At 40.9% G+C, this 19,076-nt stretch overlaps 1 protein-coding gene across 1 annotated transcript in view; it reads left to right on the top strand.

Moving 5' to 3' along the window:
* The window catches only part of LOC124598646 (protein furry), a 1,150,963-nt gene that overhangs the window by 621,268 nt on the left and 510,619 nt on the right, over positions 1-19,076 (top strand). Inside the window, exon 25 of the mRNA XM_047136016.1 lies at positions 7,034-7,162. Within this exon, the coding sequence (XP_046991972.1) occupies positions 7,034-7,162 (129 nt within the window). The remainder of the gene's footprint in view (positions 1-7,033; positions 7,163-19,076) is intronic.

Here is a 19,076-nt window from a genome sequence, read left to right on the forward strand (position 1 = left end):
TTACCTCTGTGCCGGTTTCAGATAGAGAGCCATTTTGCCATGCATTATAGTTTAACTACGGTGGCACGCGAACAGTTTAAACTTTGCCGTTTTGCAAATGCTTCCACCCTTGGCCCGAAAGCCAGTGATCATGCCCTTTTGGAGTTAGACAAATCACTCTGTTTCTGCATTGCGAGTGCAGTTTTCTGCACCCTCGACACGTTTTTTATACCCATCAGTGCTAGTGCTGCCACCTGTTGCATGTGAAAGGTTATTGCACCTTGACGTCGAACGTAGGTGTTGGTCACATTAATGTAACTGGAGCGTGTAGCTGCTGAAGTCACATCTACGAAACATTTTCTGGATTTTCTTTCATTCGATTAAGGGACATTTCGCAAGATTGTTTCTAAAAGGGTACTTCAGCAAGTTGTTGTTGTGGTCTTCAGCCCGAAGACTGCTTTGATGCAGCTTTCCACGTTGGCCAATACTGTACAAAGCCTCTTCACATCTACATAATTACCTCAAGAAACATCCATCTTAACCTGCTTACTACACAGTGAAACTTTGGTCTTCCTCCATACTTCTCATCTGCCACACTTACTTCCAATACGAAACGGACAAGTCCTTAACGCCTCATGATGTGTCTTATTATCAGGCGACCTCTGCTTTCAGTTAAATAGGGCCCTAAATTTTTCATCCACAATCCAATTCGGGAACTCCTCATTTGCTAGACGATTTACCCATCTGATCTTCTGCTTACTTCTGTGGTACAAGTTTTCAAAGGTTCTATTATTTTGATTCAGTTGACTGATGAAAGCCGGCCGCTATAGCCGAGCGGTTCTAGGCGCTTCAGTCTGGAACCGCGCTGCTGCTACGGTCGCAGGCTCGAATCCTGCCTCGGGCATGGATGTGTGTGATGTCCTTAGGATAGTCAGGTTTCAGTAGTTCTAAGTTCTATTAGACTGATGACCTCAGATGTTAAGTCCCGTAGTTCTTAGAGCCATTTGAATCATTTGATTGATGAAAGGAGGAAGTACAGAAACGTTCCGGGAAACTCGGGAATACAGAAATACAAGTCGCTGAGGAATGAAATAAATAGGAAATGCAGGGGAGCTAAGACGAAATGGCTGCAGGAAAAACGTGGAGACATCGAAAAAGAAATGATTGTCGGAAGGACAGACGCAGCATACAGGGAAGTCAAAACAACTTTCGGTGACATTAAAAGCAAGGGTGGTAACATTAAGAGTGCAACGGGAATTCCACTCTTAAATCTAGAGGAGAGAGCGGATAGGTGGAAAGAATACATTGAAAGAAACAGGAGTCGATTTAGAAGAGATAGGGGATCCAGTATTAAAATCAGAATTTAAAAGAGCTTTGGAGGACTTAAGACGAAATAAGACAGAAGGGAAGACAGAGAATGGAATACATCCAGCAAATAATTGAGGAAGTAGGTTGCAAGTGCTACTCTGAGATGAAGAGGTTAGCGCAGGGGAATAATTCGTGGCGGGCCGCATCAAACCAGTCAGAGGAGTGATAACCCAAAAAAAAATTCTCTTCTTGCGTACCGAGCGAGGTAGCGCAGTGGTTAGCGCACTGGACTCGCATTCGGAAGGACGACGATTCGAACTCGCGTCCGGGCATCCTTATTTAGGTTTTCCGTGATTTCCCTAAATCGCTCCAGGGAAATGCCGGGATGGTTCACTGAAAATGGCACAGTCGATTTACTTCCCCATTCTTCTCTAAACCGATGGAACCGATGACCTCGCTGTTTGGTCCCCTTATAACACTGCCGTCTGCTACTGCTGTACCATAACCGTAAAGTAGTAGGCAGGTCGTGAAGTAAAACTATCTTGTTAAAGCAATTATGGTATAAAGCAACAGAGCAGTGTTACCCTCTGAGAGGAATTTTGTTATGTTGACCGTGTTGTACCTAACGGAGGTGGCTTATCGGAAATGAAAGTCAGAATTACGTAAATATTCGAACAGTAACGAACAAAATTTTGCCTGTCTGCACTGTTTAACGGATGAAGAAAACGGTCGCCAGCCTAACTAGGCAAGAGAATGATTAACGTTCTCGTTCAAGAAAATAGTTATTAGTAACTTTAACGGATAAACACAACCTATACTTTGTCACACGCGAGTGCAATGAACTGTGCCACATTCATATGTTTAAGTTAAGATTGAAACTAACAGTTAGACCAGCACAAACTATTTGCAAAATTATAACAGATACCGAAACACACTATTACTTTCAGGGCTTATACAAAGTGAATGGTCTTTATAACGTTATTATTACTATTCATTGCAGAATCATTAATTGGATATAGGTTAAGTCTCTCTCAATTAAATACTTTACTATTTAAAATGAAAGTTAATTGGAATCCACTAACAGGTTGCTTCTCACTATCATTTGAATAAAGAAATTATGATTTTCATAATTAATGGTCTTTCCGTTACCTTTTACCGAGCAGTAACACAATAGACAAACTGTGGATCCTGTTATACTATTAATATGCACTTCTAATACACAATAGAGACAAACACTTAGCAAACATGAGTATATAACGTTTCACAACTGCAGTTTTCCACTTTTACTACAGTGAGAGACAAAATTAACATATATGTAAGATACTGACTCACCTTCTGCGATTTACAACAGGCAGTAATGTGATCATTTACTAAGCAAAACTTTATAAGCCTCAGTCTTAAGAACTTTTAATTTGTAGTTGGCAACAACACATTAATAAGCAGTTTTACTAGGAAAATTATTTTCAGCAAGCATCATTAACTTTAACTCACTCTCTTGCCACATTAACTTTAACTTTCTTTTTGCTATGTTCAAGAGGCATCAATTAGCAAAACACTGGGCTTTAATGTTCTTTCAGTAAGGACACTCGGTGTTCACTTTAGTTCAAACGGAGAGGAACCTGAGAGGTGCTATGATAAGGAGAAAAATCAAGGTAGGTACATAAATTCAGTTATAAATTACCTTACATTTGAGCAGACTCACACACCCATTAAGCTGACCCTTCACTGTACATTACTATAGTGCTCCATTACAGTGATTGCGCAATGAGGTGGCGATTGCATGTTGGTAGGTGGAATTGCAGGTAGAATTGCTGGACTCTGTCATTTCTTGGTGGCGATGATAGATACAAATTCCAGAATAGTTCCAGCTATTTATCCATCCATCCGAGGCATTGGAAAGCGGCAGGAAAAGCCTCTCTCGGAACCAGCACAATATGCAACATTTACATGGCAGTGCACAGTTTGGTAGTTCGTCCCCGACTGACTCTTGTTCCACCTTTTGTACCTAGGCGCTACACAGTTCCGTTCCCGAGGGGAACCACAACACCTTTTACATACAGGATAACTAAGAACCCTCAGTGAGGATCAGCAGTTTACGTAACAGCAAACAACATTTTAAATAAAACTGAACACTTGCACATATTAGTATTTCTACCAAAAATTATTCACACAGAAATTACAATTATATACAGTAAGTTTTGTTCCCTCCAGGTGGGACAAAGAATTTAAATGACAAATATACTACATTGCATAGAATCAAATCATGACATCAGAGTTTGTACAAAGAAAGGAGTATACAATTTTGTGTTTCTATTCAATCAAACACATTTACAGAAGCTTAACGATGTAATATTAAATGAAACAAAAGCAAAATAAATCTGTACAGCATAAGAGCTATGGTGTTACACCCTCCCCGAAACAACCAACTAATCTTCTTGCCTGTACCATTTCACGTCCACGCTAATGGCTTCAGAAATGATTTCCTAACAGTTATATTCGGTGTTAACAAATTTCTCTTTTTCAGAAATGCGTTTCTTGCTATTGCCAGTCTGTACTTTATATCGTTTAAGCATCATCTGATGTCATGTGACCGTTTTCCATTATCCTTGTTTTACTTTTGTCGATGTTCAGCTCATAACATCTTTCCCAGTTACTGTCTGTTTCTCTGAATTAGAATATTATCGGCAAGCCGCAGAGCTTTCAATCTTTTCCCTGAAATTTAATTCCTATTCCAAATTTCTTCTTTGTCTCCTTCACTCCTTGCTCGGCGCAGAGATTGAATATCTTCTGAGATGGGCGACAACACTGCCTCCGTTCTCAACCACTGCTCCCCTGTCAAGTCCTTTGACTCCGCCAACTGCAGTCTGCCTTCTGTACTAGTTGTGAATAACCTTTTGCTCGAAGTGTTTTATACCTACATCCTTGAGAAGTACAAGGAGTGTATTACAGTCAACACTGTCAAAAGGTTTCTCTAAATCTACAAATGCTGTAAACATTGGTTAGACTTTCTTCGGCGTATCTTCCACGATAAGTCGTAGGGAGAGTATCGCCCTGCGTGTTTATACGTTTCTCCAATACCCAAACTAATGTAAGACGAGATCGGCTTCTACCAATTTTTCCATTCTTTGTAAATAATTCTTATTAATATTTTGAAACCATGACTTATTAAACTGACAGTTCGGTAATACGCAAACTTTTTACCACTTGTCCTGTTTGCAACCACAATTTGTACATCCTTCTTGAAGCTTGAGGGTACTTTGCCCGTCTCATATATCTTTCATACCAGGTGGTATAGTTTTTTCATGGCTAGAGAATGTTTTCTACTCTAGGGTCCTTATTCCTGATTGGCAAAAAGACAAGGCCTAGTAGAAATCCTTGGATAATACATCGGATATTGAATTTAATTGGCGAAAAAAGAAAATATAAAAATACAACAAATGAATTATGCAAAATGAAATATTAATGCCTAAAAATGAAAATTACAAAGTGGAAAAGCAGTAATGAGTCGAAGACACCTGCTCTGGCACTTTATTTTTTTGAGTTCCATTATGCATTTCATTATTAGGTGAATTTAGTTCGTTTTTGCATCATGGAATGTATTAGTGATATGGGCACATGTAGTGTGTCCTTGGCAGACAGCAATGTGATAAGAAGTTTGTGTGCCATCATGTATGCATAACAGAATATAAACAGTTGACGGTTAAGCTCGCAGTCATGAAAGTCTTTAATGTATGATCAGAATATAACTTTCACAACTCGTCATATGTGTTTACACGTTTTAAAATCACAGTATTTTGCAGATTTTACAAAATATGCAAAACTTGATCAGTTTCACTTTTTCAGAGCTGTATTCTGCTAATTTTATTCATTCTATGTGAACAGCCCATATTTTACATTTCGAAATGTCGTTTGAACAGCAAGAGCAGCGTTCCGGTAATTGTGCCCCCCAAAGCAGCGGCTGGACTGCAGAGCCGCAGACCGTCCACCAGTTGCACGGACGTTAATAAAGGCTGTTTACGCTATGACCAGTGGATAGCAGATTTCCATGGTCGCTCCATATCGTCGCCTCTCGACCTCATACCACTAAAAAGCTGTGCCTTGTGGAACAGTAGCGAGAATGCAGAGAAACACTTTCGTAATTAATGTCAGGCCTACAAATTGATACTGCCCTAGTCTGAAACTTTACGCAAGTACATATTCTGAGACGTCTTGACGTTAATTTTGCTTACCATTGTACAATTTGTGCAATCGTTGAAAACTTGCTACGTCTCACGTGAAATAAATACAAAATGATTACAATCACTTTTAGATGCGGAATGTGAAATCAGCACTAACATTTGTGTTCGACATCTCAAATATTTCTAAAATATATCGTCAGATGACTTTGGCTGCAAAACATATAAGAGCCTCCTTGTATTATGAGTTGCTCTGCTTAAAAAAAGAGAGAGAGTGAGAAAGGAGTACAAAAGCAAAGAAGTGAAAATAGTAAAGTTATAGTAGAGATGGGAAGCAGTAATGTTATGACATGTTTCGAAGGATAACGGGCAATTAAGAGCTTCCACACTTACTAACGGCGCTTCAACAGTACGAACAAGGTTAAGCTCTTCACAACAGTTATTTTCATTTGTTACAGTGGCCGACAAGAGTGCACCAAGAAACTGTCAGATATCGACACAGTATAGAACTTTCCAGCTTAGCTTTGTTTTCGCCTTTGTGTTTGTAAGTGTTTACATATTTCGCAAGAATATGTTTTCAGATGTGGGTCTGACACGTCACTTTCCATTTTACCATTGCGTTTTTGTGGTACTGTGAATCAAAATATTGGTATCATACTAGCTACATCTACGTACATACTCAGCAACGTACTAGACAAATATTAATTGCAGACCCAGCAATAGCAATAATTCAAGCTCGCTCGTGCTTGCCCAGTTTCAAAAATTGTTTGCTCAAGCTAAGTTTACTAAAAATGCTGCGCTGACAGCACACTTAGAACATTTACTTCACGTTGTAGGCAATCGACCTTAACTAGTAACGGAGAAATTGTAGCAGTAGTTTTAATTCCTGAACTAGTTACATAATTCTTTCACTTTAAGATACTTGTATCTGTTATTAAAATTACACTTCATGCTATACTTTAGTAACGGTAATTGAGAAGTAACTTACCGAGGATTACACACAGAACTAGTTTTACGTATTACATCAGAAGTTTTGTTTTCCTCTCTTACGAGTAGCCTAACACCGACAATTGAAGTGAGACCTTTTTGACCGCTTGTATGTCACAACCACGTTTGTACTATTCAGTGCTTTGCGCAGTATTTGTAGGTCAAGTGGTATAACCAACTGAGTGAGGTGACCCAGCAGGATGACGCTTGGCTAATATTCTGGAGGAAGGCGGTTCAAACACCGGACCGGTCGCCGACATTTTGGATTTCCCGTGGTTTCGCCGGAGTCCCCTAAACTCCTTAAGCCGATTACCGAGAAGGTTCCTTACAAATGACAAGACCGATTTTCTTCCTCATCCTTTTGCAGTCTGAGCTTGTACTCCATCTGTGGTGACCTCGTCGTCGACATGACGTTTAACTCCATTCTTTCTTTCTTCCTGTGGAATAAACGACGAAAGTTTGCTCCTGGTCGAGATCGTGCTGAAGGAGGAAACTGCCTAGCGTACATTGTATCGTAGCCGTACATTATTAATCGAATCTTTGAGTTCTATTCACAGCATTCTGCTACTGTTTGTATGTTGCAGGTGGCGCGGCAGACCGTGGCAGGGACACACTGGACCTGCTGCTGTCGACGACCTACTGCCGCTCGCAGATGTACTTGTCCCGACAGTTGGCGCAGCTCCACCCCGAGCTCACTATGCCCATGTTCTCAGGTTAGCACCGACGCTTTGCAGTGCTCAGCCTTGCTTTAGAAGTACGATATAGTGGAGAGCATGCTTAAAAAACTGAATCATCTTTCATAGCGACACTTACAGAAGCTGTAAAAATTATCGACTCGCCTGATACATCGTTTGTGAAAACTAGGTTTCGTTGCCCATGGCACATTTGTGGTATACACTGTACGCGCTATCTCGGCAGCATTGCTCAACGTTCCAGTTGTGAGATTACATATGGTACCTGTGCATTTCTCTATCAGTTTTATTATATTGTTCATCATAAAGTATCGACGTTTCTTCCACTACTCGACAGTAATTATCATTTCCCCTCGTATATGTAGTCAGAAGTGGTAAATTCAGATTGAGGGAGGTGGGATGCTTAAAACCGTCCAATCTAACACAAAACAGTGCTACTTGGGTGAGCAGCAATGCAAATTTTTGTAATATTTTTTGCACTGCTGTAGAAAGAAATATTTTTATTTGTTCAGAAACTAGTGACTGGGAAAGATCAGTCACTGCATTTATTGTATGCAAAATTGGTTGTTGTCGATGCCCTGAGCAATTTAACGAGGGAGTAGAACAATGTCTTGGTGTGTCATGGAATAACCAGACATTTTAAGGCGAATTTGGTATAATATTTTAATTTTTAATTCAGCAGCATATGATGGCGTTGGTCGTGATGATGGCACCTGCTGTGTTTCACAAACCTTCCTCCCTGTGCCTTTCGGACAGCATCATAGTGAGCCTTGATGAAATAATGTATCTGAATGACTCCTTCCTCACTTTTAAACAGTCTTCATCAGTTTGACAGTGGGTTTTAGGTATGGTGTCGAAATTAATATAACACTTCTGTATAATACTTATATTGTCTTTGTTGAAATTTGCATGAACAATCTCCACATCGTTATAGCCAGTTAATTAAAACTGTAGGTAGGCAGAACACTTTATAATCTTTTCTCATTCTTTGTTATCTGGAAAGTTTACTTGCACAGCAGTCAACTTCCATCTGTTGTTATTGTCCCAGTAGACAAATGCCGAACACTGTTAAAAACAACACAGTGATGTTTTATAAGCTATCTGATAATTTACACCACATGAAAGAGATTGATTCAGAGTACAGAGTCTCAAGTCACTTAGGATAGCACGCAGGTATGACGAGGCTATATGATGGAAGTGGTCTCCACCACATATCCTATGATGTCATCTGATTTTTGGTTCACGTTAGCATCGTCTGGGCAGAGCTTTATGCAGTGTACCATTTATATGTCATCTATTGTGAACAGTGTGGATTTTAGGAAAGTTTGGATAGAGTAGGGGAGTGCCTCTCTAACTAGCTATCAGAATACTTCATCAGTTGGTCAATGATTCCTCTGTGGGATCACGATTATCAAAAATTTTACAAATAGATTGAGATTTTGCTGTTTGTATCGCTTGACGGCACAGTGATATAATGTAACTCTCAAGCTACAATATAAGTCTAACTTTAATACAAATGCACCACTAAATATACAACCTAAGTATGTGTTTTGTGGCGGACAGTAATGGTTTGCCTACAAAATACATATATGCTACTTACCGTGATACGCAAAGATGAAGGGGTTGTCTATAACAAGAAAGTTATCGATGTCGGTAGACTGCAAAATCAAAGATTGGAAAAAAGACTGGACGTAAATAAATGTAACATACTGTGCATGTATGGGAGAAAAATGGAGTACTCCTCTATTACTCTATTGCTGGAAACAGTAACTACTGTAAAATGTCTAGGAGTCAGCATTTGGTGCGACCTAAAGTGGAATGACGACGTAAAGGAAAAGCAGTTGTTGGGCTCAGGAAATCTTAGGACAATGTAATTCATTCACAAAAGAAGTGGTTACTGAAAAAATCGCATTATGTAATTGACTGTGGCTGACCTGTCAAGCAGCCTCATCAGTATAAAGGATCCATTGGATAGTGTTGGAGGCTCCATGAGGCGCTAGCAGCGTATCATGTTAGTATACTCCATTCGAAAAAAAGTCTTAACAGAAAACCTCGGAAAAATAATGTGTTTCTCACGTACCAATATTCGGTAAAATTCAACAAACTGCATTCAGTGAAAATTAGGATAACATCATGCATCCACAATCATATACCTGACGTAGCAATCATAAGGCTAAGATAAAAGACATTACAGCACGTACAGAGGTAAGAAAACTGTCATTTTTGGTTCAAATGGCTTTGAGCACTATGGGACTTAACATCTATGGTCATCAGTCCCCTAGAACTACTTAAACCTAACTAACCTAAGGACAGCACACAACACCCAGCCATCACGAGGCAGAGAAAATCCCTGACCCCGCCGGGAATCGAACCCGGGAACCCGGGCGTGGGAAGCGAGAACGCTACCGCACGACCACGAGATGCGGGCCTGTCATTTTTTATTTAATAATTGTGTACATGGAATAGGAAAGAAAATTGATAATACTGTTGCCATGTACCCTCCACCATGCACTGTACAGTGGCATTTGGAGTACGTTTGTAGATGTAGATGTGGCAATTCGCGGGCGATGCCGTTATCTGTAAGAAGTTAGGAGTACCATAACACAGAGGATCTACAGCTGGTTCAGAGACTGGACGTGGATAAATGTAACGTACTCCACGTACTCGGGAGAAGAAATCCTGTACTGTACGATTACACTATTGGTGGAAACAGTAAGTCGTATCATACCTAGGAGTAACTGTCCGGAATGATCTAAAGAGGAATGGCTACATGAAACAAAGGCAAATGCCAGGGGTGTGGTGGGGGTGGGGGGTGGATTACATTCGAAGAATCTTAAGGAAATGTAACCCATCCACAAAAGAAGATGGTTACAAGACAGTTATTCGACCAATATTTTTTGAGAGTATTGCTCGTCAGTCCGAGGCCTGCCAGGTTGGGTTAATAGAAGATCCAATGCAGAGTGATCATTTAGTCAGCACGGCTTCTGTGGTAGATGCTACAGTAGGGCTACTTATTTTGTTCCCGTTGTGATCTTGGTCCATATGTGTTGGCGTTGAGGGAGTTTTCTATCTTATAGAATGGTACTGTTGTATCGGGACTGGCTTCCAATAGAATCACTGAGGATATTTACACTAAGCTCTCCCTGTAGGAGATATATGCTGCTCTTCCCGAAATCTGGTATCAGAGTCATTTCAGTCTCGAATAGCACATGGGAAAAATGAACAATACGTGTATTAAACACTTAAATCTTCCCAACTCTTAACGTAGATCTGCGTGTGTGATTCCACCTCACAGGAATATACTGTTGCACAAAGTAAAGCCTGTCTGCAGATGCTCTACTAAACAATGTATAATTAAAGGTGCAAGAACAATGCTTGTTTGGTCATCATTCTGGAGAGCTATTAATTTGCTCTTCACTATATTTTACCATTAACAAATGTTCCATTAAAACTACAGTATTTGAGACATACAGCATATGCTCTCCCAACTTTCTTCTTCCTAATTTTGATATGCAGTTTCCTTATTGCCATCAGCACCTATCATACTGTAATTGATACAGCCCAATGTGGCCATCATCCAACAGTATTTCCATTTATCGTTGTTTTTCTACTGTGGTAGACTTCTTACAACACTAAAAAATTTGTAGATTCCCATGATTTACGCATAACAATGGTGACATTTTGTTTTGAGATGAATTGAGGATACGCTCATAATAGTCTGGATGATGTCTGTGTTACGTATATGAACTACATGGCACTTATCTGAGGGTGATAGATTAGTGGCATCGGGTGTTAATTTCCAGGATTGTTTTGTCACTGCTATTGTGTGTGCTGCCATATGTTCTGCTGGAGTTCTGATTATTCCTGATGTTTTAATGTCTCTGTTAATACGTATTGATTAAACGAATACCACACTAGACTAATGTGGAACTGCTCTTTCGAATAGTACGTAAAATTCCACTTCAGAATCATTTTGTACATGATGGGAAAACAACTGACACGTTTTGGTGACACTGGGCATCGCATGAAAGACGTGATCAGCAGCATTTGTTTCGGGCGATGCCAGCTACAAATTGCAAATATCTACTGAAACAGCTTAGAAAATGTATCTGACAACGCGTGGGGCAGCCTGTAATTAAGATAAGGTGAATCTTAAATTGTAGCCTCCTAAAGTCATGGAAGACTGGCTACCATGCAGCTCGCCCAACCAATGGGATAGTGCGCATCTGAATTTCCTACCTTTCTTACCTCACCCAAACGGCCTAGAAGGGTGGGAGAGGAATGTGACACGTGGTGTTTACGTCATGAGATCTGGCAACAGTGCACGCTGTTCCTGTTCTCATCCCATCTACTATTCATATTATAATGCAACTCATTGTTTGTGTCCTTGACATCTATAACCTAAGTTAAGTACCAGTAAACCCCTGACTCTTTAAAGAACTGAATTCACATTATGAAACAATTTTCTAATTACTATACACATGTGTTAGCGATGACACTGGAGATTTCGTACACGAGCAGAAAAAATGTAGTGAGCATTAAACATTTTTCCTATCGCCATGTGACGGATGTCTTCAAGAGAAAGGTTCCTAAAAGTCAGAAATTGTGTGCAAAGTTTTTTGTAACTGTCTAATTGCTCTTATTCTCAAATACTGGATGAATATTGTCTGGGTAATTTGTGTGTCATTAGTTACGCTGCCTGGGGGCATATTTAAGGGGCAGTCAAATGAAAACTAGACAGATGGAAAAAATAAATAATCTGTTCATTGCTTCAAAAGTAATTGCTGTTACTGTTAGTGCATTTATCCTACTGCGAGACACGTCGGTCAGTGGAGAAAGATTTTTGTGGTTGCCTGCTACATAATCATGATTGTACCGAGGTATGAACCTCAACGTCCAGAGCAAGTCACCGACCACCAATGCATATCTTCAGAGCTTAAAAAACATGCAAATCACTTGGGAAGAGTTCGGGACTGTGTAGAGGATCTGTAATGGCTTCCCAGAGAAACTTCTGCAGCGTAGTCGAAACAAACTTGAGAAAATGTGGGCAAGCATTATCCTGTAACAGAATGATCTCGTCTGTCAACATTCCTGGGCGTTTGCACCTGATGGCACAATTCAGGTTTTGCGAAGTGCCCACATACTGCTGTGCGTCAATCGTGATGCCATGTTCCAGAAAGACAATAAGCAGGGGGGCCTTGCAGTTAAAAACGTCGTCATGACTTTCCCCGAGTAGGTGTACTGTTCTTCCGACTACGCTGCAGAAGTCTCGCTGGGAAGCCTTCACAAATACTCCACACAACTTCTATGTCTCCTCATGAGATTTTCATATTTTTTGAGCCCTGAGAAAAAACATTCGTTCCATAGGAAACTGGAAAACATTTTTCCATGAAGGGATCAACTGTCTCACAGTGGAATAAATGTATTAACAGCTTTTGAAATAATATACTGTTTTCCACATGTCTCGTTGTTATTTGATTTCCCATTATACATAGTTTATAAGTGCACTGCTTGTCTTACTTTGTTAAAATATTAACCCTTTAAGGAGCAGAATGTGGCAGCGTTTCAAATTTTTAATTCGTTCAATAATTAAATGAAATATTGAAAATCAGACTTTTGTTACGCCTGGAAGCCATTACATAGGCAGCATGCAACTGGGACTGTGGGCCATGAACCGGGTTACCCGTTTAGTAATACACGCTGATCAGCCAGAACGTTATGGCTACCTACCTAATAGCCATTATGTTCACCGTTAGCACGGGTAGCAGCGGCGACGCGTCGTGGCATGGAAGCAATTAGGCCTTGGTAGGTCACTGGATGTAGTTGACACCACATCTGCGCATACAAGCGCTGGGGAGGGGAGGGAGGGGGGAAGCGATGAGCTCTGGCGCCACGTTCAATTACATCCCAGATGTGTTCGATCGGATTCAGATCTGGCGAGTTGGGGAGCCAGAATATCAACTGGAACTCGCCAGTGTGTCCCTCGGAACACTGCATCACATTCCTGGCTTTCTGAATGGCGCATTACTTTGCTGAAAAATGCCACTGCCGTCGGGAAATATGATCGTCATGAAGGTGTGTATGTGATCTGCAACCAGTGTGCGATTCTCCTTGACCCTCATGGTGCTTTTCACGAGCTCCACTGGACCATTGAATGCCCAAGTGAATCTTCCTTAGAGCATAATGGACCCGCCGCTAGCTTGTCTCTGTCCCGCGGTACATGTGTCAAGGAACTGTTCCCCTGGAAGACGACGGATTCGCCACTGCACCATCATCCAGTGTCGATGGTCACGTGCCCATTTAGTCGTAGTTGCCGATGTCCTGGTCTTAACATTGACACATGCATGGGTCGTCGAATGCGGAGCTCCATCGTTAGGAGTGTTTGGTGCACTGTGTGTTCAGACACACTTGTACTCTGCCAACATTAAAGTCTGATGTTAGTTCTTCCACAGTTCGGTGCCTGTTCTGTTTTACCAGTCTGCCTAGCCTATGACGTCCGACAGATGTAATGATGGGTTGCCGCCCAACCCCACGATTTCTGGACGTGGTTTCACCATGTGTTGAAGACACTAACCATAGCACTCCTCGAACACCCGACAAGTCGTGCAATTTTCAAACGTGCAGAGTTTCCAGGCCATCACAATCTGCCCTCGGTCAAACTCAAATAGATCGCGCGCCTTCCCCATCTACCCACGGGCAACACGGTCACTGGTACTACATGCGCCATTCGTACATCTGAATAGCGGTCATTCCTCGCCAGTAATGCTGCTATCGCCTGGACGGTTTAATACCGATAATAGGTCGGTGGTCATAATGTTCTGGCCGATCATTGTATGCTTGACCAACACGTTCTCAATTTGATGTGTGGTTTTGTATTGCGCTTCACTCTTGCCATAACTGACTCTGCCGTGACACTGACAACTTATCCAGTTTCCAGCGACCATCATGTTTTCGACATCAAAGTATCAGGTTGTCACCACTAATATGTCAGCCTCTATACGTCTCCAAACTAGTAACGCGAAACTATCAGACACTCGTATCCTATTACCTTTTTAACTTTATCGTATCCTATTAATCAACTGAACGACGAGGGAAAGTCAGACTATCACTGTAATTTTATGCCCAGGTCGTAGCAGCAAGTAGCAAGGAAGCGTGCGTCAAGCCAGGGGAATCACTATCTTTGCCGAATCGTACCACCTAGGATCGTCTGCACGAGTACTGCTAACCGCAGGGCACGCACAGATACTACCACGGGCTCAGGAACACTGGCAATGGGTAATCGGTGGATGAAAAGGCTCGCCTGGCATCAAGCGTCGTTGAGAATGTGCACTTTCAGTGAGGCAGCACACAATGCTGTCTCTCTCGAATTATGTGAGAACGCTTTTATAAACTCTGAGCTGGAACTGTGCAGCATTGCATTAAATGCTGCCAAAGAATACACTTTTCTTTGATGTGCATATGATGTTTGTGCTTTTCTAGGTTCAACGACACATACGTGGTAGACGTAGGAAAAAATAGTGATTAAAACAAAACGTATGGCGTGGCGACATTTAACATGTCAAGGAATACACTCGTCCAGGCAACAGCCTAAAAGATTGTCGTACCAAACTTCAAAAAGAAAGAAAAGATGATAAAAATTCCAGTCTAAAATCACACTAAAAATTTAAGCACGGATTGCTTGCTGGTCCACAATGTCGCGCCAACTGAATGCTGTCGGCCGCGTCCGAGTTACTATCGAAGTATGTGCTATGGACCTCCTAGTAACCTCTACAGAGAGTGAAAAAGTGTTGAACGGTTGTCAATCAGAATGGTTGCCGAAAGCTTTCGATGTCTTGTGGAGGCGACACCACGAGGAAACGCCGTCGTCACTCCAGAAGTGAATCTTCGCGCTACGGTGAATTTGTGTTTATGTGAGTCGCCAATTAGTGTTCACCAGACACGAACACTGATCCTGTCATCGAGTTCACGTTATTCAGTAAGTCCTGAAAACAAGCGTAATATCCTAGCAGATTTCAGATACTTCATTGCGCATTTTATAACGTTTGTTTATAGAAAGCGATTGGATATCCATGGGAATATGTGGGAAAGGTCAGCTCGTGCCAGGCGTTACCTCATTTCTGTGTACTATTCAAAAGCTGTATCGCAGTTGGAGAATTTTTTTATTACAGAAAGCTAAATTAAATGGTTTTTTGTATATTCCAGTGACACTAACGATGTCTTTTGCGTCTATAACACGCCTGAAATCTACCAGGTAAATGTAGTACTTGCAAGCTGTTTTTCATCGAAAAAAAATTTCACTCAACAAAGGTGACTGAAAGCGTTATTATACGGACCTGTTGGTGTGCCACGGAATGAAACTTCATTAATACGTGCCCTTCGCGCAATGTTCATTCACTTTAATCACCAGTGCTGCAATCCATGCCGAATTTGCTGTCTTGGTAAAATTAGGTTGCACACATTGTGCGTTCGTTATATAGCAATAAAAATTACCAGTCGTACCATGCTTCGACAATTTCTAGAAGAAAAAGTTGTATCGCTGGAAGAATCTAGAAGTGAAACGATAAGATGTGAAAATGTTACAGGAAAGACACCCTGCGTCAATAGTGCGCTACGAAAGAGGCTCAATAATAACTGAAAGAAAAACTATAGCAGTAAAACATTGCTAAATTTCGGATATATAGAGATAAATTACATGGAATATTAACCTTTCTCACAGTTAGGAACTGCGAACTGTACCGGCATTCGACCCGAAATTATTGCATTCTGGGTTTTGTGTTCGTCTAGCTAAGCCTCCATTGAGTGCCGGAAAGTAGGTTGGTGAAAAGTTCACATGTAGGCTTCAAGTCGACCAATGAGGCTATCCGGATGACACTTTTCGACGCTCTTATCCCATGAAAAGCAGGAGTCCCGATCCGTCGTAGAGATCTCACGAAATTCCTGCACATTTTGGCACACCGGATGGGAGTTTATCTTTAAAATATGACACGTACTTCGCCTACCGAAGAAAACGGAGACTGGAAGAATGGTCATTAAAAAGGAAAAGAAAGTTACGTGTTCGTGTTGGGTTTCTAAAATCAAAAATGAAGCCCCAAATTAAGTGTTACTGCAATATCAACCGAAAATTTCACTTGAACAGAGGGGAAAAAGTAGAATCATAACTATATGGGTTAATTATGCTGGTAAGTTCGTCACAGTTCTGTACCATAGAAATCAGGATGTACAACTAGTACATGAAATGTCGTATGTTATGAACGCAGAACTAAAATGTACTTAGACAGATAATGAACGACATTTCATCAAGGAAGATGACACTAAATAGTTGTTAAGTGTAAGTGAATCAAGAGATTAATTTGAAATAAATTAAGAAAGAGAAACTAGAAAATATTATCGACATATTAAACACGGTGGAACTCTGGTGTGCAGGGAAACCATTCTGCACATAAAACGCCTCAGACATGAAGTAAAAGATTAAATCTTTTCTGACAGTTTAAGAGTACGATCTCTTACATCGAGCAGCTCATGATTGACTTTTGTTGGGAAAGTCGGTGTCAGTACAACTCAACTGGAAATATTGAGAGAGAGAGAGAGAGAGAGAGAGAGAGAGAGAGTTGATGCGGAATATAATATAAAACAGTTGTCTTGAAGTATTCTCTTGCAGATTACAGCGTCAGCTAACGATACTTCGTGTTTTGTCAGTAGACGCAGTCTCTGAAATTAACGGAGCCGTTTTGAAGAGGAAGTAGTGTAAAGAAAGAAACGGACAGAAAATCCCATTGACACCAGAGAAAAACAATACCAAATTTGTTACAACTTAGGTGGCTCTCTGAAAGAAATATAGTTGTGACAGAATATTGCAAAAGCATGTGCTACGGAAGATAACAGGCGTAACAATATAACATTATCTGTCATTTGTATCTTGAACATCTAGTATTTACACAACTGACATCAACTTGCTTGAAGATATAAACGTCGAGATGTAATTAACGCATTAACTCTGCGAATATAAGAGGAGGAAAGCTATTACGAAGTAAAGCAGCTAGGCAGCTGCTGAAAGCATATATACGTAAGTGTTGGGAGCGGGGAATAACACGTGAGCAGGTTATTTGCTATCATCAATGTCACCCCGGGGGGTAGCAATGCGATAATACCCATTCTGTGAAAATCAGCATAAAATTGGCGCTATTACGAAATTTGCTGTTACAGACCTGATCAAACAAAATTCTTGGTGAAACGAATGTCAGAGGAGTCGATCTGCGAAACTGCCACAGACAGAAACCAAATCGGGCAATTAGTTTTGGCGATTGTAGCGGAAAATTAGTTTTAATGGAAATTAAATGTCTCACATAGTTCTGGATGTGTGCGTTTTTTTAGCAGTTTTATTGCCTTTTCCGTAAATGTGATTCGTGTTTTGTTGTTGAACGTAAACGAAAAACTCTTTCTACTGTACTCTTTTACACACGACTACCTGTTGTGTCCAACTATGAAAAACGCTTGCCTTGTTTAGTCTCTGTGGTGACTTTTTATGAACTGTATACTGTGTCAATAGGTACTAAACATTTTTCGGTGCCGTGTATCTAGAAACAGCGGGTTTTGTGTTTCGTACGAAGCTCAGTTGCAGGAGTGTCCTCCATAATTCTTGTGTGTGTGTGTGTGTGTGTGTGTGTGTGTGTGTGTGTGTGTGTGTGTGTGCGCGCGCGCGCTTTATTCTGCAGTGTGTGAAGAATGGATTTCGCTGTTACCATCAGTTGGGAGTATTTGCGACGATTATCTTCGATTATGTAGCGTAATTGCAGGGATTTTTGTGACTGTGAAGTTCTGATTGTGAAAATCAACTACCGGTAGTTGAGAGTGTCTCGGTGGCGTACTGTGCCGACGTTATAATAAAAATGTAGAATTCGACTCTCTTCAGACCACACCCCGTAATATAAGACTTTACCACAGAGAGCAGTTTACAAAAATAACCTGGATATGTAAGGTACAAACGAGAACTATTTGCCATATATCATAATGGTGTAACTAAAATTGCGTTATTTCTGATATTTGATTTATGTGCATAAGGCCACGATCCAAGGCATAATTCTATGCCTAACGTTTTGTCTTAAAATTTTAGAGACCCACACATGCTCAGCAAGCCGACCTGACCTGTTTACGTCTATACATGGAACAGTCGGTTCCTGACGTCATCAGACCGGTGCCTGAGTTCGTGAAGTTGCGCCGACTTATGTTATGGAGCCTTTAGTAGGGAAGAGTCGGCGCTGTTTGTTTTATTTAGCACTAAGGCCCACAACTCGTCCAATTTCAATCTCCTGCTTTTTTACTGAAATTGTTTTTACGCTTTTGAATTTTTATAGCCTCATCGTAGCGTATTAATTATTAGGTCTTGCTAAAATAGCAGTGTCAGAGAAATAAATTTGGTGGTTTCCCGATCCTAGTGCATGATCTGCTTCTGTGATTTTAACAAGATGTAATAATTACTACTCTAGGATGTAAAGAAAGGATATGGAAATCCAAAGCCCAAAAACAGTTTCAACAGAGAAGGAAGAGTGAAATTAGAATAGTTTTCGGCCTTGGCGCTAAATAAAACAGTGCCGACTCGTCCCAACCACAAGCTCCACAGCATACGTTGGCGCCACTCTGCCATCTCAGGGAGCAGTCTGTTAACGTCACGAACCGACCGTTGCGTGGATGCTTATGAACAGTTCTACTTGTCGAGCCTGTTTAAGTCTGTAACAGATTTCTGAATTGTTAAAGCCTCTAATGATGCCTCCAGCATTGGAAGACGAAACTGTAGGCAGAGAACTACGCCCATAAATCAAGTATCAGCAGTAACTAAATATCAGCCTGAAAGCCTGCATACAGTAACTGGCCTACAATGGCTATATAAACTACAGTACATGAGCGCAGCACGAAGTTCTCGCTCTCTTAGGTCACCGTC

This window comes from Schistocerca americana, chromosome 1, assembly GCF_021461395.2.
Source record: "Schistocerca americana isolate TAMUIC-IGC-003095 chromosome 1, iqSchAmer2.1, whole genome shotgun sequence".
Lineage (NCBI taxonomy): Eukaryota > Metazoa > Arthropoda > Insecta > Orthoptera > Acrididae > Schistocerca > Schistocerca americana.